Below are 21211 nucleotides of genomic sequence, written 5' to 3'. Positions count from 1 at the left end.
AGCCAAACATTCAGAACTTTTTTTTTTTTTGGTGAGTAGTGCAATACCTTTCTACTAATTAAATAATAATAAAAAATGTTATGCTCACATATGATTTTTTTTTTTTTTTGTAACTCAAATTTTGCCTGCTGTTGAAGTTTAGTATCCTTTCCATGTGTTTTATCTACTGTCTTCACGAGCCTTGCGCTTTGTCCTTTGACCCGACTTCCCTCTTCCCCTTCCTTTCCGTTCTGGCAACGGGCAAAGTGTCCACACAGCCCGATGAGAGCATATCACCTCTATTTAACCCTGCCTATTTGGCTGCGACGCACACAGAGAGCTCAACAATTTGCCCGCATTCATTTGTCTCCATCAGCAGAAGCCATGAAGAGCCTTTTCATTTCTCTCACTGTGGCGCTGTTTGCCACCGCAGTCTTCTCTCAGCAGAATATCACAATCAACCTGCGAGGTAAAGCTTTGTCTGTTTCATAACTTCTTTGTGCTTCCAAAAATGACATTGCGCATGTTCTTGACAGTGTTCCCAGCAAAGAGCATCGCTGGAGTGGTCCAGCTAAGCCTTATCAATGACCAAAATCAGACAGAATACGCCTTCAATGTCACTGAAGCGCGCGACATCTGCACTAATATTGGATTCAGCTTCGCCACCAAAGACCAAGTCAACGAAGCCCTCAACAGGGGTTTAGAAACTTGCAGGTAAGACTGAATCAAACACAAAGTGTAATTTGTGTAAATAAATGAATGTTTTTTTTTCCATTTTTTTTCTTAAGGTTTGGCTGGATTGATGAGCATTATGCAGTTATCCCCCGTATCAAGGCACTTAAGAACTGCGGCCAAAACCAAGTCGGCTTGCTCCCATGGAGAGCCGCGCTGGACAAAAAGTTTGATGTGTTTTGCTTTATCCAATCAGGTAAGAAGATATAGTTGTCATGATGTAACATCGGCAGCGTTTAAAACATTTACCCGTCCGAAAAATGAGAAATCAGCATCATGAAAGGATTCCTTTCATTGTACTAATCTTTTTGCATTTTACCAACTGGACAGTGGAACTGAATACATTTCTTATACCCAAATACGGCTCAATTTTTCTAGGATATTCTTTGATCAATTACATTTTTATCTTTTCAAGAATGTATGGAAATACTGTAACTACAAGTTGACATCTTAATCAATATATATTAACGGGCTTTTCCCTTTGTTTACACAAAAATTGCAATATGATCATGTTTCATGCAATTGCATGCAAGTGGTTGACAACAATATAGAATGAAACAAACAAACAAACAAACAAAAAGTTGACCTTTCACATTAATATTGTCACCCAGTCCTATTCCAGTACATTTTTTTTTTAAATTAAGATTACTTCATTAATTTTTCAAGTTCTTAGAAAATAGTTGTGCAAACAAAAAACAGAAGAAAAAAGAAATAGTTGGCAGTACTCTCCATGTTACTAGAAATTTGGTAACCAAAATGAGGTTTCAGTATGAAACAGCACAATCCCACAACAGCGCAAACTGCTAGCACAAGATCTTTCCATATTATTCAATGATTGCAACAAAATGGAACATGTAAGCAATTGAATCACCATAGAAGTACAGTTCTATTGTGTTTAACTTTTAAGTTGAATATATTTACATTTAATCTTTAAGGAATGTTCATTTTTTAAAACTTTTGTGATTTCCTTTATTTCCTATAAACTATGGTTTCAAATAAGTTGAAATGTCCATTTTAGAAATAAAATGTCTGTCTCATTTTTAATGAACAAGTAGTTGCACCTAATGTACTTGTGGTGTAATAAATCTCTCCTTGTGTTTTTGCCATGTGCAGAATACACAGAGCAAGACCCCATCAGCCCTACCCCCTCCCTCCTCATTGTCAACCTTTCTTTGACCCCCGACCTGTCTGTGCTGGAGAGCCTGGACGTGTCTCAGTTCGCCCGTTTAGCCAGCAATGAACAGAGCTCCGGGAAAAGTTCGCCAATTATCTCCAGTACACAAAAGACACGATTGTTAACTCCCACGTGGGACCAATATACCTGTCATGTTTGACTGTTCCAGGAAAAGTGGTGCTCATCTCCTCAGTGTGTGTTGTTCTCCTTGTTGCAATAGCCGTCTTTGCATACATGAAAGTGTAAGTTGCTTTCCTTTTTTGTCTATTTGCAATGACTTTGCAATGCCATTCAATGTGACAATATGTGTTTGTGAACAGGAAGAGGCAATCCCAGAGAGCTGACGTGATTCAAGAGTGTGGAGACGTCATTGAGATTGCAAGTTGAATGATGACTTCAAAATATTGGCCGGTTTGATTTCACCTTTAATGAGTTTGCACATCTGATTTTACACCGTGCCGATTGTTTTGTGTCTATTCTTAAAGGCAGCAGCTTGTAAGGCTGTATATAACCTCTACATCACAATCACAATCGTTTTGAAGATTGATTCCTTGTTTTTATTGTTTCGATCTTGCGTGCAAGTAAATGAGACTTTAAAGAATTTGACTATATATCATTTATCTGTGTGTAATGGTCCAAACTAAAGTATGTGCCAAGCTCTCTGACATGTTTCTTGAGTCTTCTGTAAACGGCTCTCACGCTTCGTGGATCCCCAACACACAACACAATCTGGAGTGCAAATGTTGATATAACGTGGCTTTGGTTGAACATGGGTTTTTCAATTGTGTGTAGGAATAAAATCTGAAATAAGTGTGAGAGTTCTAAAAGTACTGTGTGAGCAAAAAGTAGTAATGTGCTTTTCCAGTAATGTAGTATGAGAGTTGGAGTAATCATGACCAATGTCCCTCATTCCTTGACAGCGTCTACAAGGAAACTGAGTTCATTGCACAAAGTTTCATGTCGGTAGGCCATGCGGATCTGAGCCACATTGGTGCGGCGAATGTCATTTCCCTCGGGTCCGTCTTTCAGGTAGTTCACCCCCAAAAAGTGCTTCTTGTCCTGGAAATCAAAAATATCTAAATGTCTGTTCTTGGATGATCACTCCTCTGGTATCCAAATCAACACCCTACAAACTATGGCAAAGTAATAGTAAATAAATAAAGATTTTAAAGTAAAATAAATTACAGATAGATAGATAGATAGATAGATAGATAGATAGATAGATAGATAGATAGATAGATAGATAGATAGATAGATAGATAGATAGATAGATAGATAGATAGATGGATGGATGGATGGATGGATGGATGGATGGATGGATGGATGGATGGATGGATGGATGGATAGATGGATGGATGGATAGATGGATAGATGGATAGATGGATAGATGGATAGATGGATAGATGGATGGATAGATGGATAGATGGATAGATGGATAGATAGATAGATGGATAGATAGATAGATGGATAGATGGATAGATGGATAGATAGATAGATGGATGGATGGATGGATGGATGGATGGATGGATGGATGGATGGATGGATGGATGGATAGATAGATAGATAGATAGATAGATAGATAGATAGATAGATAGATAGATAGATAGATAGATAGATAGATAGATAGATAGATAGATAGATAGATAGATAGATAGATAGATAGATAGATAGATAGATAGATAGATAGATAGATAGATAGATAGATAGATAGATAGATAGATAGATAGATAGATAGATAGATAGATAGATAGATAGATAGATAGATAGATAGATAGATAGATAACCTGGTCAGAAAGTCCACATTGCAGCACGCTGTTTCTCGCTATTTCACACACATCACACGTGCTGAGCTTCCACAGCTGAGCTGCAATAGCGTATTCCTCCATCAGTGGCTCCTGTCAACAAGAAGACATAGACATATATGAGACCTAGAATTAGTGACATGATTCAATTCTTCAATCACCGTCTCTACAATATAGACATTATTAACAAAGTAGTTTTAATTGAATGACTCGAGTCGCCGTGTACTGAAATGCAGGTCTGAAACCACACAAACAATTACTGCAGTGATACTTACGTACCTTGGTGTAGTGGAACTGCATTGGGTCATCTGTAGACAAGGACACGCAGAGGCCTTTGTGTAGGAACTCTCGCAGAGGGTTTTTGGAGTATTCCAAGAACAGGCTGTTGTTGCTCAATGGGGACATTGCAATCGGCACTTGGGCCAAGTAGTACAAATACTGAAGCACGGGGCTCTAGAAGTGGGGAATGAAATACATGCTCTTTTATATTTTATGGATAATGAAAAAATGTTGTATGAACTACAAAATGGGACCACATAGTTTGTGTTGATAGACGTAGGTGAATCCCTCAAGATTTTTTTTGTAAGCTTGCTGTGTTGCAGTCGTCAATAGAGGGTGCTAGGTCACCAGTTTACTTTTCAAATTAAATAAAATACACATAATAAAATAATATTTTGGATTATGGATGTCTATTTTAAGATGGGTAGGATAACAAGTACATCATGAGTGATGAGTAAAGTTGTTTGAAATAATGACGCTCTCCCAGTCTCGGGTGTACATATTTCTGCCCACTAGGTCTCATGTTTGTTGTGCTTGACATGCACAGTAGTGCCTCTTCACTGCAAAGAGGGGTTCTGAAGTACACCGCCCCGAGGTAACATTCTAGCTTGTTTTTTGTGCACGCAGCACCTTAATTGGCGTTTGTAGATCAATTTGAAATGCTGCACTGCACAAAAGTTCTTTAGTGTGAAGCAAACATGAAGTTGTTGCATGCGCTATGCAAAAGCATGTCCGGCTCGCTTTCCAGCTCCCTCAAGAGGGTCATTGGCCACTGAATTGTCATCATGTGTGTTTTGCCAAGTGGTTCGTGCCGAAGCCAACAACCCAGCTGACAGTTGATTAGTGTGAAGTACCTTCTTCAAATTGAGCCCATGTGAGATGTTGTCGGTCGTGAGGAATGCAGATACCAGATGAGTGATGGAGCCCGCTTCTCCGCAATGAGGGCGAAACTGGAAGGTGCTCAGCCCACGTTCCCTGCGGACCCAAGAGGTGAAAACTAAATGCTTTCAACAACCCATATTTAGAAGACAAGATGAGCTCTTACCTTCTGAGATTGTTGAGCACCATGATGTTTGCATACATGTGGAAGAGGTAGTAGCTGTATGGAGGGTTGTCATCTCCGGTCCACTCTTCTGGCTTTGGGCTCCTAAATGAGAACATGTGATCGCTATGTTTGGACTCGTCATCGACGCTGTCGAAGCCCGATACCTGTGGAAGGAAAACAAAAGAATCACAAGGTAGAAATGAAATGTAACAAGTTTTTCCCTGACAGAATATGAAAATGCTGACATAATCAAGAGTCTGATCGTCGTGGGGGCGAATTTGAAATCGGATTGTTTAGTTGAAAGAAATCTGTACATGCGATACAACTTACGTATTTGAGGAAAACGTGAAGTTCTTTATGACTTTGCGGGTGAATGGTTGCCTCAAAGAGGGGAACAAACACATTCTCCAGCATCTTGGCAAAATTAGGCACCAAATTCTTCGCCTTAAAAATGTCACTAAACACAATATTTTCTCATCAAGGAAATGTTAAAAACTTCAGGAATATATCAGACAAATGAAGAAGACTCACTATATTCTTGGCACTTGAATCATCCACCTCATATTTGGAGAGTATACTTTGTGCAGAATGAACCACTTAGCCAGGTTGTGCCACTCCTCTGGGGCGCGTCCGTAGATAGACAAACGTGGCTCCGCATGCTGATATTTACTCTCCTCCAAGTCGTGGGCCACTTCCTGCTCAAGGTAGAAATGGAACTGCTCTTTACTAATGCAGTGGTGCCATTTGAATGTGATCCATCAGCCCAGTTTTTATTTTTTATTTTATAAAATATTTAGCACTCTAAATTGCACTTCATAAAAACATAAAATAACTCAAAACCGCCAACTATGACTATATTTACCTTTATTATGTGAGCGAAATACTCGCCATTGAGATGGTTGTCTGTTTTGAGAAATATTTCTCTGAGTTCACTGGCTCCAACGGGATTATACTTTGAGTTGAATTTATCGAAGCGATGGAACGTATGCCTTCCCTGTGGAGATTATACACACAATGAGCAGTTTATCCAGGTTTTGGATATATATGCGGTAATGTTCGCTTGCTTACAGCATGTACGTCTAGAGAGTCCACAGTAAGGTCATAGGGGTCCATGTTGAGGTTGTGGAACACCTGCTCAAGAGTCAATTCCTGCCCAGCGGATTCCATGACCACGCGGTTCGAATCGGTGTTGTATGTTTTCTGAATGAACGTAAGAAGGTGCTTCTGAGACATGCATGCTGCTGCATGAATGTGTGTATCCACCTGTGTGGAAAAACACTGGCTCAGATTCTTTGGGGTTTTTTTCTTTTCATGATTAACGGACTCATGTGCGAAGAAGTATGTCAACCTTTCTCACGTTGTAGAAATCTCGGTGTGGAACACTTTTTAGTTCCTTGAGCTCAGCCATCTCATTGAGCATTTCATGGAGGTGGAACTTGGAGCTCAAGAAATTGAGTCGCCTGTGGCAGTAGGTTTTTCTAAAAAAAAAAAATCACAAAATGCATAGTTAACATTTTGTATAAGGGTGACATATAAGATAAAACTAAAATCAAGTAATAAATTACTCCTCACACACATACAAACTGAAACGGCTTCAGACTCAACAGGTTTGTGAGAACCCGTTTCCCCTCTTGTGACACGACAGCATCTACACAACCAGCATAAATAATAGCTGACACTTTGTTGTGGCAACTTACGTGGGTCCATCTGCAATCATTGCCAGTACATGACTAAGATCAATCGCAAAAGTCTCCAAGTTTGGATAAGGAAGGTCATGCGGACGCTTTTCTCTGAGATCTTCGGCGCTATCATACACGTTCACTATTCCATCCACCAGTTGTAGTTCATAGGTCAGGTTCTCCGGGATGTTTTCCATACTGTACGGGTCCTCATTCTCCGTTGGACGTGGGCACATATCTGGAGAGACCACGACAAATTTAGATTGACACCAATCAGTATTTATTTTCTCACATATATCCTAAAACCTGGTTGAACTTCCTCCTCTTCACTCCATCTGACATTTTCAGCCCTGCGAAGGAACTGCGCTGTGGTTCTGCAGAATCTGTGGTAGGCCAGTTTGGAATATTTCTCACGAATCAGCAGAGCCTTTAGAAGACTTTTGGATGCCTGTTCATAGTCTTCCACTGTAATCTGAATCATAAATGAAGACACAATTAATTAGCAAAGAGTTGCTAGTTGTATAAATTCATATTTATTTGAATATATATTTACAAACATTCCGGATGTGCTGGAATGGATTAATGGTTTCCATCATTTCAATGAGTAATGAAGTCAATCTACTATCATCACTGAGGAGTGTTTCACAGATATGTTAGCGTGTGCATGTGTGATTGTGAGCCAATCCTCATTTTTCCTGTTTTGTATACTCACTCCTGCACAGTAATCACCACTTATCGTAACCCTTTGGTAATCAGGGCAATATTCAGTGATGGACGAGCACAGCGAGCTGGAGCTTGGAGACAGGTATGGCGTAGGAGCCCTTGGCCATGTCCAGTCCAGATTCCCTGAGATCTGCATGGACATGGACTGGGAACGAATCATCTTCAAGCTTTTGCGCCTGTAAAACGAGCAACAATTAATTAAAATACTGTCGAGGTCTGTCTGATTTGATGTCTGAGGAATTTGGAAATGCATATGAGGCCATGTACTTGGTAATTCCATCAAAACTAAAGTTTGCTTATTCACAGTTTGGAATTGTTTTTTACTTGTTAACTTGTTCACTTCACTTGTATATGTGCTTAAGTCAAAACAACAAACGTATTACTTTGGTGGCGTCTTGGTGACACGGAACTATGTTGAAGTATATTAAGGAGCTTTATCCAAACAGGTAGTGCTTTGGTGCCATCTTGTGGCTTTTATAGGGAACTATAATACAAGCGAGGCCTACCTTTTGGTGCTCTCCTCAGACTGCAGTTCCGCCAGCTCCTTGAGCAGTTCGTGCTCTTTGGCTTGCTGGAGGCCAATGGGGCAGTCCTCTGGAACGGTGAAAATGGATAATGCATCTTTATTGTCCTCTTCTTTCAGGGCCGATGCATACACCTTTTCCACCAGCAGTTGGTTCTCCTCATCAGCCTCACTCAGAGTTACCTTGGGGAATTGGCGAGGCATGTCTGCATGTGAGAAGAAGCCAGAGTAAAGTGAGTTGTAACATACACTTGCATGTACAGTGGGGGAGGACTCGCCCTTCTTACCAGAACAGGAGTTGACTAGGTTTACTGTTTTGTAAACAAGAAAATCCGCACACAAGACAGTTTGTGGGACAGGCTGCTGCATACGCTCCCACCTGGGGAGGCTGAGTTCTTCAGCAAGCAAAACAAATTGACTTGCAAATACTCATGTCCGTTCACTTTCCCAATTTTACTTTTATGTGTCATTATATTACTGATGGGATGAAGTGTGGAGCAGAACTTTGTCAGCAACAAAAACATTCAATAATATTGATTATAAAAAACTGAAAATTTAACCTATGTGCAACTAAATTATAAATATACTTGCTCGGTCTTACATTTTAGGAGCCTCTATTTAGGAGCAGTCTGGAGCTCTGCAGACAAGCTGAGTTGAAAGTTGTTATTTAAGCCATCGTTTGTGAGAGTGCTTCCAGGAAGCTTGCAATCCAGACATTAAGTATTATTGATGTAGCACATTATCAAGAAATATGATAGGCTCGTACTGTTATATTGACCTGCAAAAAGCGACCTTTTCAATTATTCAGTAACTCGAATGAGATTTATACTTACTTTCACGAGCAATCTCTTTTGCCTGCTAGCTTTTGGTAATGGCATTGGTTCATCTTGCTTACCGACTTGAGCTAAAGGGATAGTAAACATGCAGTAGGAAAGCTGTAGAGCGGACTCGTCTAGTTATTTCCTAAGGCACAACTTGTTGAAATACGTAGCACTGATTCTTATTTCATTTTTTCTTTCCCTGAAGACATTATAGGATCGATGAGGCTCAAATACAGTAAAGTGCGCTCGGTCATGATGTATATACATCAAAGCCTCTTTGACTATGATTTAAAAAAAACAAAGAAAAAAACAAACATAGGCCATACATAAACAATGCTTTATTAGAAACCCGTTTGTTCACGATTGCATTATTTGTATTTTTATTTTCATTAGTTTGCAGTGGTGATATACGGTGCAACATCATAATGAGATCTGTTTATTTTTGGTATTGTTGGTTGTTAGCGAGGGTGTGAAAATTGTTTGACAGCTGTATTCTGGTTTTAGGTCAGCAGATGGCAGCGTAATACCACAATTCATCTTAAAATACTAGTTAAAGCTGAATGGCCCCTTACAATTTAGCTTCAATACAAGAGCTGTATCAAAGATTATCACTTCAAAAACTGTTTCTAATATTTTTCCTGAACATCACTTCACATGATAGTCAATTAAAAACCATGCTCATTATGTTGTAGTATGGGTCTACACTGCTGCAAAGTAGAAGCACAAAACTAGATAGCCATCCATTCATTTTCTAAATGACATCATGTTTTCATTATAATGTGAACTCTGCATGCAGTTAGCAGGACATTTTTTTTTTATATATGTGCAACCCGCCAGCATGATTACGCATTTTCAAATAAATTAACTCACCGCTTCAGGGTTTGAAGTGTTTGTAAATAGTGGACATGTTTCCTTTGGAGAAACAGCGACTCACGCCTCATTCAAGTATTTGATACCTCATCCACCTCCCTGCACCCACGTCGCTCCATCCTTAACTCCTTCATTCCCACAAAAACATCTGCCTGACAAATGGGATGAACAAATAGTCATTCGATAACAGCATTCAAATTTTTGTTTCAATGAAAATTTCTGTGGCTTAAAACAATTCAGCCATCGCCTACCGATTTTATTTTAAAAAATGACTGGAAAAGGTCAATGACATGAGTGCTGCCAAACCATCTTTACGGTCCTTTATGTCAATCCATTTAGGCTGCTATAATGCCTGAATAGGGCTGATGAAACATTGCGAGATGAAGTTCTTTTCTCCTCGTGGAATCCCTGGAGACTCCATGGAGTTCCTACTGGGCACCATAAGCAGCCAAAAGCCCGCAGTCCCTAATTTAGCCAGGCAGAGTTTAGATTATGAGGCTAATCCTCTCAACCCAGGTTATCAGTGTACTTTTAGAGTTGGCTTTAGAGTACTGCCTGTATCGCCTTAATGGACATCAGAGTTTGCACAACTGATGATACACACGCCCTATCTCCTCATTTTAGTCGTGAACGGTCATCTAACACATCAGTTATCTGAAGACTTTCATTCTTTTTAACTTAACATGCACGTTGAGCTGCACTGATGAGTGTCTCTGTGCTGTGATCACGCCAACGAGCGTCATCAGCTCATTGGCTTACTGAAGTGGTGAGTACCGCACATAATTAGAGTACAGTGACTGGGCCGACTCCTGGTTAATTGAGTCTTATCATGACGCAACGATACACATATATTTGGCACACATTCACATCCTTGAAACTGCAGTTAATTCACATTTTAAGTGTGGAAGTAGATTATAGAAGATTTAAATGCTTGTCATGTTTATTGTGTTGCGTAGTTCGTTTGCCAGTTTTAGATTTTTCAGTTTTTCCAGTATTGTATGTAATACTGTGTATGGCCTCACAAGACAAGATATTTACGATATAATGAGATCCTGATCCTGTTTTATTTAAAAGTATGACTTGGCAGGGAAAGATTTTGCTTATCGAATGAAATGACTTCATAAAAACGATAGCGGTATGTGATGTGCAGTAGTACAGAACATGCACGCTCAGCATAAAATTGAGAAGCGTCTTGTGCTTTCATTTTGCAAAAATTACAGTAGGCTTACAATTTTAATAACGACTCTCAGTATGTTGCACTGACCTTGCCAAAATCTACTACAGTGGCAAACATGTTAAATTGATAACTCTTTTCAATCACATTTGATCACATATAGCTGAAGAGAAACATTTTTGTAGAGGTGCTTAATAGATTGTGCAGTCTACTTTCGAGTTCTATGAATGGTTGTAGTGAAGATGAATGTCATGTCATTGAAAAGCCACCATTGCAAATGACGTTCAGAATGGAATCTGAATGTACTGTACATATTGTTTGCCAAATCAAATTTGTTTTAATTCCATCTAATAAATAGATTTGAGCAAACTAGCAAGAAAATAAACTTCACAATATGAAGTTGTAACTATTTTTACACACTAGATGGCAATAGAGAATGCATCATTGAAATTCTAAATAGGTCACTTAATGTCACTTTCGGATTCCGTACATTCATTTTTGGTTTTGTACAAATGAAACTAAATCAAAGAACATCTCCAGCAGCATCTCCAGTTTTTCTAAATCAACAGCGATGCAACTGTGCTTATAATTGAAACGAATATGCAGAGCTTCCAACATCATAGTGGAATGATTAGCCCAGCTCCCATGCAAGAAGGCTTAGGTTAGGATTTAGGCTCAAATATAGTTTTTTGTTTTTTGTTACACAATTTTCAGATTTTCCTTTTACTTGTAACTCCATCCTACTCCCACAGTCCTGAACTTGAATGTTAAAATCACTGACTATTCAAAATTTGACCTAGAGTTGTTGTTTGGTGACCACTGAGGTTGGGATGGGCTCCAGATTCTGCATGGTCTTGAATTGGATCATGAAATTTGTAACCATACAAAAACAAATCTGAAAAATGATATGCTATGATTAAAAGATTAAATTATTGTGTTCATTTCTGATAGCACGTTCCTACCTTCTGGATGATCTCGGAGGGGTTGTCATGGTCCATTAACATGGTCATGCTTGGATTACTTTAATAAACAAAATTAAATTTAAAAAAAAAAGGAAACATCATTTATATGAAGTGTAGTGGTTCATTGACCTGACTAATTCACAATTCCCCCGCTACCCTGACAAAATAAGTGGTGTACACTAGAGAATGGATGAATGATTATTCATTTAAACTCAATGTTGTGTATTTGTTTTACTTCATGTTGTTCATTACTAAGTTTCCAAGGTCTGGCCCAGAGACTTAATTGCTTTTTTTTGTTTTTGCTCGCTGATCTTGAATAACATAAAACATGGCCCACAAGAGAATTTTCAAAAATAAATCACAGATTTTTTTAAAACTAAAAATGTAAAAGAAAAAAAAGTTTTTGTGCATTAAGAAATTATCTTATCCAAATACACAGCACACAATTTTGAATATTAAACAAATCAAGACTAAATAGTTTTCAAATGTTGTTGCTAACAACTTTATGCTTTTTCCTTAAAAACTAAATTAAACCATTTTTATTCTTTCAATTCAGTCACGCACAAAAATTGCATGCAGAAATGACCTCTGCAACTATTTTGCCATTAGGCTAATGATGTGTACAGTATTGGATTGGTTTGAGCATGTTTCCTAAGCACTGGGTAACGTGACCCTTCTTCATTCCATTTTTTTGCATGAGGCCCCCAGTGGAAAATTTTTGGACAACACCGCTGATAATAAATGAGATCCGCAGCCATAGTCCTTCTTTGGCTGCTTGTATATGAACGCAACAACCAGCAGTTTACTCCTGCGGGAATGTTTGAAGACCCCCTCCCATCACACCATCACATCCTTCAACCTCAATTCCAGTCATCTTTTACCAATGATAAAGCTAAAGCCGCAGCATCTCAAGTCGGCTCTGAGATGGCTTAGTCGACAAATATGAGCTGAATCAAGCAGGAATGCGCCTCGCACCCTGTCTGCCCTTTCTTAAAGAAGTGGCTGGAGAGGTGGGAGGTCATAACTGAGGGAATGTAGTAAGATGAGGGGAAACTCTAATGAGAGCCTGTGATCACTTAACAGAGACCAGGTGCTGCCTGTCTTGCTATACTCTAGACAATAGACCGCGCCACTTGTGCTGGAATTTACGGCGGCTGGGAGCAAAAGGAAGTCTGGACAAGGTCAAGGTTTTGTTTGCAAAATGTTTATTACGTGACGATATTATTGCTTTAACACAAATAAAATAAAGAACAGTTACAAATATATAATATACCAAACAAAACAGTTATCCTATTACCACAGTCTGCAAAAGAATATAATGCCCATATACCGTATATTTCTTTCTGTACAAAAATAGTTTTATGCGTATCTAGATGAACGTTCTATAGAATATTAAATAAATGAATTCCTATATACATATACAGTATCTCCAATAAAAAAATATGTAAAGATTGCACAGGTGTGTGTTTTTTCTTTTTGTACAAATAACAACTTCAAGTATATTTCAATCCATTGTGGACTGGCACATAACTCACAGAATTGAAGGCATTTATTTTCCTTTATACAGTGCCCAAAACTTAATATAGGCTGAGAGTGTTCATCCCCTCATCTGGCATTGTGATGCACATCATCTTCTCCAGATCGTTCATCAGAGTCCAAATGGAAAAGTGCTCACAGCTTTTTTTTTTATCCTTGCAGGATAGCACTTATCAAAGTGGAGGAGGAATTGTGAGTGTTCACTCTTTTTACACCAGAGGGTCAGTCCACTCACTTGGCTAGAAATCAACACTCTTGGAGTCACCCCCTGCCAAGCGGAGAGCAGCACCTGTAGTTGCTCCACGCTGTTCTATCCAGTGTTTTACAGTTGTTCGCTCGCTCCACATCACCGAACAACGGGGTGCAGCGCTTTAAGAAACTCAGTGCAGCCAGTCTCGCCCTGACCTGGTCCCCAGACCTGGAAAAACGCTGGAGAATACTTGGCAAATCGGAGGCATTCAGAGAATTTGAGAACAGAGCCGAGAGTACGCTAACTCTTAGTCCCCCTTGGCTTTTATTCTTCTTTCTTGCAAAGTCCCATTCATGTTTGCCTGAGCAGAGCCTCAAGCTTATGGACCTGGGAGGCAGTGGTTCTCCACACAGGCCTGAGCCTGCCCTGCTCCATCCTCAGCGCGACTCTATGGTCTGGTAGTGAGCGACGTCTGCGGCCATATCCTTGGGGGCTGATCTTGATAGGGGGGGCGGTGCCAAACCTCAGCGTGTTGTTGAGAGTGTGCAGACGGTGCGCCAGGTCGTGCACTGAGCAGGTCCCCAAATAACAACCCTGTCTTCTTGACTGGTTGGCAGAATTTTTGGACCTCTTGGTTCGCACATGGGGTTCAGTGCTGGAGGACAAAAGAGAAGGAGGTTGAGTCCAGATGCTTGTTTCCGGGACAGATGCATTTAAGTGGCAAATGATGGCTTTGCTTGAAGGTACATACCTGGAATGTGGCAGCATGGTATCCCTGATGTCCTCTTGTCGGACAATGTGCTCAGAGTTTGCCGTCTTGCTCTCTAGATCCCGTCTGAGTCTGCTCCCGAGCCATATGCTTAGCCTGAATCAGGGAGGGCAGAAATCCATTAGTCTTAAGGCAGATGATCCATTTATTCTTCTCCACAATCATTCCCAGCTTTTTTTTTTTGGAGTGCTTGTTAAAGGCAGTTGAATCAGCTCACCTCTTTTTTAACTTGGGATTCACTTCAGGTTGCGCACAGTGTGCTGCCGTGGCCACCAGGCAGCAAGAGAGGAAGGCCTGGAAGATGAGTTTCATTTTTCCTCCTGCCAAAGCAAGAAAAGATCCAGTTAGTCATTTGCAATCACACATTTATTACAATTGAACATTTCAAACTCCCTACTGTGCCGCTATGTGTATTGATGCCTCTAGTACAGTATGCCTGTAAACTAGTAATGCTTACACAAGAGTCCAAAAGCCAAGTTATTTGCACTTATCATTCATTTATTTGAGAAGTTAAGCTAGGGTCACATTTTCCTCAGTTAAGTAAACCTACAACCATGCTTTGGGCCCCTGGCCAATAATGTGAAGGACACTGTCTACTAGAAGCTACCAAAATAGACTTGCCAAAATAACAGTAAAAAAAAACAGCGATAAAGAATGCAATTTTACTCCCCCTTGTAATCTTCTGTAATTAATAGCAACTGAAATGCTTTTTTTTTTTTAGCTGTGCAACACCTCGAAAGAGATTCTGCCACAGACGGACGGCACAAACATTAAGAGCTGAAGTGCTTATATAAGCAGACAGATAACCTGTCCTTCACTATACACTTGTGCCCTGACCTCAAAAAAGCAAGGATAAAGCCATCAGCTGAGAGAGCCGCAATCATAGGAAGGTGCTCAGAAAGAAATAGCAAAAGAAGAAGAGGAAAGGGAAGTAGAACATACCTGTAATTCTCACTTGGATGTGAAAGCTCTTGTTTTTCTGGTCAGATAGACAGACGAGTGAGTATTCCACAGGTTTGGGGAATATTGCCACTGGTCCTGTTAGGCAGCTGTGTCACTCTGCTAATAGCTACACACCAGACTGGGAGCCTTTTATACAGAAGGTGGGAGGGGCTCATTGACTGACTCTCATCCTCTACCCCCCTCCTGCTCCCAGTGGTGCAAAAAAACACTATGAATAGTTGTAGAATGTTTATTCGATACAGAAAAAGCATAATTAATAAAAAAAAGACATTGACAGCTCAGTTTTTGTTATGCATTCTTAAATGGAAAATTTCATATTGGAACCATAAGGTTGATTTCATACTGTTCCATAATTGTGCATGTCAAGTTTAAGGAACATTTCCATTTTCTCTTATTCACGCCACTCCCTGACACAGTGTAGTTCCATGTCACCTTGATGAAGGTGAGATTTTTTTTCTATAAGAAAAGAATTGGTCAAGTCAATAAACAAGGTAAATATGCCCGACTGTAATCCAATATATTCAAGGCACTTGTTTGTGCAAGGTAAATAACTCGCCTTATGCCTTGATTTATTTTACCTTGCCGAGTGAGGTGGAATTTTACAATTATCTAAGAATAAATTTAGAGTTAAAAAAAATCAACTTGAACAATATCGGTCCAGACATGTTTGAGTAATTTGGATGATTTGTTGCTTTCAGGAAAGACTTGGCAAATCATTTAGCCACGTTTCCTCTTAGGAATGCATACACAAGAACTTATCAATGAATAGAAAATAATGATATTGACGAGTGTGTGTGTCTGTCTGTCTGTCCGTCCGTTCGTGTGTGTGTGCACGCGTGCGTGCGTGTGTGTGCGTGTGTGTGCCTGTGTGTGCCTGTGTGTGTGCGTGCTTGGGTGTGTGTGCGTGCTTGGGTGTAGGCGTGTGTGTGTGTGTGTGTGCGTGCGTGCGTGCGTGTGTGTGTGTGTGTGTGTGTGTGTGTGTGTGTGTGTGAAATGGTCATCTCGTGGACATTCTTTACAACTTTTGTAGAAAATACAGCACCGCACACGGCTGTTGATTATTGTTAGTTTTAACATAGCAGAAATTCCGGAATGGTAATTCCCCAAGGTCCTTAGAACTATCATGTTTTTTGTTTTTTTTTATCAAAGCAACAGAGTGATTGTTTCGGTTTTGGATTTTCCTTTCAGTTTATAAGGGAAGGGGAAATGTGTTGCAACATGTTTTCTTAATTTGACACAAACGTAGCAATGGACATTCCATCAGCATCCCACAGTTCTATAAATAAATACAGTAATAAATCTTATTCATTTTAGTATCTGAAAAGGGGAACCCTCTGCTAGTAATTGTGAATTTTATATTTATGACGAGTCACCTCTTTGCAAAATCAGGACAACCCAGAAATGCCAAACACATGTTGTAAACCAGTAGTGACAATTGCCCCCAAGTGATCCACTTACAGGAAAACAACAATTGGAATTGTGAAATGACGAGAGTGAAGCACCATCTTTCTCTTTGGCTCCTTATATAGATTTTTTTCTGGGCAATCAGAGGATAAGTGACATGGCTTGCCAGTTCTCACTGTAAGTACGTGTGGCAGGAAACATGTGTAATTACACCCGTGGATGTCAGGAAAAAGAGCGCGTGGAGCCTGAGGGCATGCTTTTGATGACTCACAATTTTAATTGATTAATTGTAAAACACATGTTATACGTAGTAATTTATGTTAAATTCTTGTGTAACGATCAGAAGTACATGAAACACCCACTGTGCATTTCCTCATCTTTTGGCTCCAGTTAAATTTTTTTTTGTCTGTTTGTTTGTTTTTGCTGGACTTCAGGGTGGCTGCAGAGAGGGACTGATGAAGATAGTACAGTACATGATGATGATAGTACATGTTGTCCTTTATTGTGTTCCTGTTATTTTTTATTTTAACACCCTCGATTGAGTTTGAGGCACCGTTTTCTGTCATTCAATACTACTTACTAACCACTTGCATGTGCAAAATGACAATACTGGCCCCCATTATGCCCTTTTATAGTGTCATTTGAGTCTGTTATAATCATTGTATTGGTGGGGGGCAACCTGGGAAACTAGTTGTGCGCTTCTACTAGTACTCATAAGTTAACATCTATCACTTCACTTGTAGTACTTCTAAAGCACAGTACTACTGTACAGCTTTGTCTCACTAAAATGTAGTTGTCCTTTTAGAATGCCAAAAACGTCCCACTAGTAAGGACTAAGCGTGCACACTATAAGGAACTTAACTTAAACGTTCCAATGGCATTACGATAACCATCTCAAGGTCTGTGCATTGTACTACGAGCAAGGAGAAAGAGTAATCTGGAGATCAATTTAATAATTGCTCTTTTATTGATTATATTATGTGCTTGATCTATTAGAAACTGTGAACACTTGGAGAGATGGTATTACATATTGTCATTTCTTTGTTACCCACCTTCACATAGATGATGATCATAAACTAATAGAAAAGGGAAATCCCTTTGCATTAATCAAATGCTAAGAAATAGCTCTCAGTTTCAAAAAAGGTGGTGACCCCTGGTATAGGATGTTAGGCAGGTCCCCCAGTCTGAGGGCCAAAGCGGCATTCACTGTATATTTGGGGTCCACGCCCATGGAGCGAGCGCTGTGGTTTACGCATGCGCACTGACGGCCCTACTGTCAAAAATGGCTGTGCTTTGGAAGCAGGAAAAATGCTGAATTGTGTTGGCACAGCTCGGGAAAAGCGGCAGACATGGCAAGATTGGCTGATTACTTTGTTGTTGTGGGATACGATCAGGAAAAAGCCGGTAAGTGTGTAAGATCATGCTTTGTGGTCAGATCGACACCCACTGTGGGATGATGTTGATGCTACATAGCTTGGCGACTAGCCTCTGATTAGCCCCATTGCTAACAGGGGAGTTTAGGGACACTCGTTTTTTTCATTAATCAATGCCGCGTACTCTCTCGGGGCCCCAGTGTTGTTCAGCGTAACACGATTCGATGTACTGATGTGGTTGCAAACCAATGGAATCTTCACGAATCCAAAATGAGGCACATCCTGTCTGCGGCGGTTGTGCTTGTTGGGTGTCACTCCAGGAAAAGGGGACTGCAACCACTGACTATGCTCACAGCAGTTTAGGAGCTGCATATTAATCGGAACCGATCGCCACCAAAAAGCTTTGTTGACATGAGCAAGTTCAGCATTGCATGATCGTCAAGCTGTGCATGCATGTTTTATTAAGTATTGGCTGCTCGGTTTAGTCCTGCCCACTCTGCTCTCTATATTTACACTCTGCTGCAAAAGGGCTTGATGATTTGTTGTCATGTGTTTGTTTTTGCGGATGACAGCTGCACGTTTTTTTCCACGATAGCTGCAATATGCAGCTGTGAATAAAGGCATTCAGTTCTCTTCCCTCTTTTTAGCCTCTCTCAAATGTTGATCTGTGTTTGGACAGGAAGTTTCCTCTGCTTCCACTTGTTGTGCCCCAAGTTCAGCTCCACTTGTTCCTTCTTTGTGTCAGAGAAAAGATATTCAACTACAGTATCCAAGGACAACATTGTGAAGTTTTGCAGTATAAGAACTTGAACATTGTCATATCAGGGAGTACTCTTATGCACCGTTGTATCAGGGGGAAATAAACTTGTTTACACAATTGTTGAACACAATCAACGGAAGAAAATGCCAATGTGAAATCATGAAGAACTTAATGAATCTCTAGCATGAACTGCAGCAAGTTGTTGCAGCATCTGTGCTTGTCTTTATCATCTGAAACCATCATGAATTGGATCTTTGTTGCAAAATCTCAAAGAGTGTTTGTTTTGTGCTGCTGGCTCACTCGGTACACCCACAAACAAGTGCTTTCATTAAAACAAAAATTTTAAAAAAAGAATTTGACCTTTTTATCATTTTTTTTGTCTGCATCAACTACTTATTCACACTGATCTCAATGAAATGTGGGCAACCTGGGTTCACTGGTATCAGATATGTAGGCTTGAAGTTGCCCCTTGGTGTGAATTATTGTATGACTTTATATACCCTATATATAAAAGTCCTGTCAATAAATGGTTTATTAATAAAATAAATCGGTTTATTCTATTACAAAAAATAATAAATATTGGCAGTTGTGGTTTGAATAAGATGTACCGTATTTTCCGCACTATAAGGCGCACCTAAAAACCTCCAATTCTCTCAAAAGCTGACAGTGCGCCTTATAATCAGGTGCGCCTTATATATGGACCAATATTGAGCCACTACAGCAGGCGTGTCCAAAGTCCGCCCCGCGGGCCAAATGTATATATCTTAAATATGGACAAAGTTTTAAAATGGGCCATTCTTTGAAGGTGGGCCTTATAATCCAGTGTGCCTTATATATGGACAAAGTTTTAAAATGGGTCATTCATTGAATTCATTATAATCTATGTGCCTTATAGTGCGGAAAACACGGTAATCGACATTAAAGTTAAAGTAGCCTCTCAAGTGCATATCAAATTAGTACCCAGAAATAGCTCTAATTTTCAAAAATGTTGAAAATGTCTCGTACTTAATTGTTGTTTATTTGAAAAATGTTGTGTGGATTGTAGAACAAGCTCTGTCGTGCTTAGTTGTTATTTGGTTAAGATTATATTTAATAGAGATCATCTAAGGTTGTGACACAAACCATTTCATAACTTTGAAATTGTCATTCTGATCACATTATAACTGCCAACTAACAACAGGAGATTTCATTTAGATTATTTTTTCTTGTGACTGCCAATCTTTGAAGTGCTCACACGTGTGGTGGTTTATTTTATGAAAATATGTTATTTTAATCCCATAATCTGGTTTGTTTTATAGGCACGGAGACAAAGAAATGTTGAAATAATGGCTTGGCATGACTGGCGAGCTATTCACAAATGTACTACAAATATACCGCTTTTGTATTGTCTTTTAGTCTTTTTAACAATCAACAATTTCCTGTTTGCAGCGTGTCTACTAAATATTTGAGTTTGCCCGCAACTCTCGTGTGGATAAGCGGCTCGGAAGATGAATAATGAATATTCATGAGTACATTTTGCTATTGCTCCTTTCTTTCCGCATTTGACATTTTCTGGTCCGTTCCAGACTGGGTATTGACCCTGACCACAATGGAAGAGTTCCTTCCTTTAGAGTTGTAAAGGTAAAAACTGATAGCCGAAACCTACAAAGGAAACTCCACTGACAATTATGACCGCAGCACAACATGACGCCTGTTGATAAGATTGAACAACCAGACCTTTGTTTTTCTTTGACTATGCAAATTATACTCAAATTTAAGGCAGCGAACGTGCAACCATATAGTCAAATATGACATTTATTTGGAATGTGATAAATTTAAACATAAGGTCAGAGCTTGAGAATATGTTGATATGTTAAAAAAAAAAGTGCTGTACGTAAAAGAAACAAGTAAAATAAGTATAATGAAGAACTAATTAAAATGTTTCCTTTGCGTTAGCATGCAGGAACTACAGATTTTTTTCATGATGTTTGTACACTCTTAGAAAATACACTGTACACTGCATACAAACGTCTAGTGAAGGATTTAAATAGCTATTTTGTTTCTTAAGACTTCATCCTTCCATCTTGGGAGCGGCTGTTAAAAATAGCATGTGTCTTCTCCGCCTGGCTTCTATTATTCTTTCGGATGGTGTTCTTTTTATATCAGGGAGGTAGCATTGGAGAGCGCAGCTTGTTTTAATACGAGAGAGTCGCCTCATGGAATGTGAGGAATTCCGTCATTTATTTTCATCCTCGCTCGAAAATTGGGACTCAGAACGTTCCGAGCATACGATTTTGATTAGAAGAACTGTAAAATCCAAAACACACGTAACTGTCATGCAGTCTGCATTTTTACTACCATTACTACTATTCCTGTACTTACTGCATACGGGAATAAAGTTACTCCAGCTCGTCTGATTAAGCCAACACACGGTACTCAATTCAGCAATGCCCCAAAGCCTTATAGTGATTTTT

At 39.6% G+C, this 21211-nt stretch overlaps 4 protein-coding genes across 9 annotated transcripts in view; 2 read left to right on the top strand and 2 right to left on the bottom strand.

Annotated features, from left to right (window-relative positions):
* The first annotated feature begins 286 nt into the window (after positions 1-286).
* Positions 287-2547, top strand: lyve1a (lymphatic vessel endothelial hyaluronic receptor 1a). Its single transcript, XM_061276369.1, has 6 exons — positions 287-448; positions 516-693; positions 768-907; positions 1825-1968; positions 2055-2127; positions 2206-2547. Exons 1-6 carry the CDS (start codon positions 364-366, stop codon positions 2270-2272), a joined length of 687 nt encoding a protein of 228 aa, XP_061132353.1. The 5' UTR covers positions 287-363; the 3' UTR covers positions 2273-2547.
* ampd3a (adenosine monophosphate deaminase 3a) lies at positions 2290-8140 on the bottom strand. 2 transcript variants are annotated; one of them, XM_061276367.1, is made up of 14 exons: positions 7920-8140; positions 7403-7589; positions 6997-7162; positions 6709-6928; positions 6360-6489; positions 6080-6274; positions 5874-6005; positions 5543-5706; positions 5342-5468; positions 5012-5175; positions 4821-4941; positions 3967-4140; positions 3670-3780; positions 2290-2944 (listed from the first exon to the last, which is right to left on the bottom strand). In XM_061276367.1, the coding sequence occupies exons 1-14, from the start codon at positions 8138-8140 to the stop codon at positions 2792-2794; spliced, it is 2265 nt and encodes a 754-aa protein (XP_061132351.1). In that variant the 3' UTR covers positions 2290-2791. The 2 variants fall into 2 exon arrangements, with proteins under 2 accessions (XP_061132351.1, XP_061132352.1); XM_061276368.1 differs by having other exon boundaries at positions 6080-6211.
* Positions 8141-12951: 4811 nt separating this feature from the next.
* adma (adrenomedullin a) lies at positions 12952-15351 on the bottom strand. Of its 2 annotated transcripts, XM_061276371.1 has the most exons (4): positions 15201-15351; positions 14476-14578; positions 14241-14354; positions 12952-14144 (listed from the first exon to the last, which is right to left on the bottom strand). In XM_061276371.1, the coding sequence occupies exons 2-4, from the start codon at positions 14568-14570 to the stop codon at positions 13841-13843; spliced, it is 513 nt and encodes a 170-aa protein (XP_061132355.1). In that variant the 5' UTR covers positions 14571-14578; positions 15201-15351; the 3' UTR covers positions 12952-13840. The 2 variants fall into 2 exon arrangements, with proteins under 2 accessions (XP_061132355.1, XP_061132354.1); XM_061276370.1 differs by having other exon boundaries at positions 12952-14354.
* Positions 15352-17878: 2527 nt separating this feature from the next.
* Positions 17879-21211, top strand: part of sbf2 (SET binding factor 2) — a 58245-nt gene continuing 54912 nt past the window's right edge. For all 4 annotated transcript variants that reach the window (XM_061276348.1, XM_061276346.1, XM_061276347.1 and 1 more), the window contains exon 1: positions 17879-18029. In XM_061276348.1, the coding sequence (XP_061132332.1) occupies positions 17975-18029 (55 nt within the window). In that variant the 5' untranslated portion in view covers positions 17879-17974. The remainder of the gene's footprint in view (positions 18030-21211) is intronic.

This window comes from Syngnathus typhle, linkage group LG4 (assembly GCF_033458585.1).
Source record: "Syngnathus typhle isolate RoL2023-S1 ecotype Sweden linkage group LG4, RoL_Styp_1.0, whole genome shotgun sequence".
NCBI lineage: Eukaryota > Metazoa > Chordata > Actinopteri > Syngnathiformes > Syngnathidae > Syngnathus > Syngnathus typhle.
The sequence above is the reverse complement of the archived record's forward strand: the minus strand, read 5'-3'. Positions and strand labels throughout refer to the sequence as shown.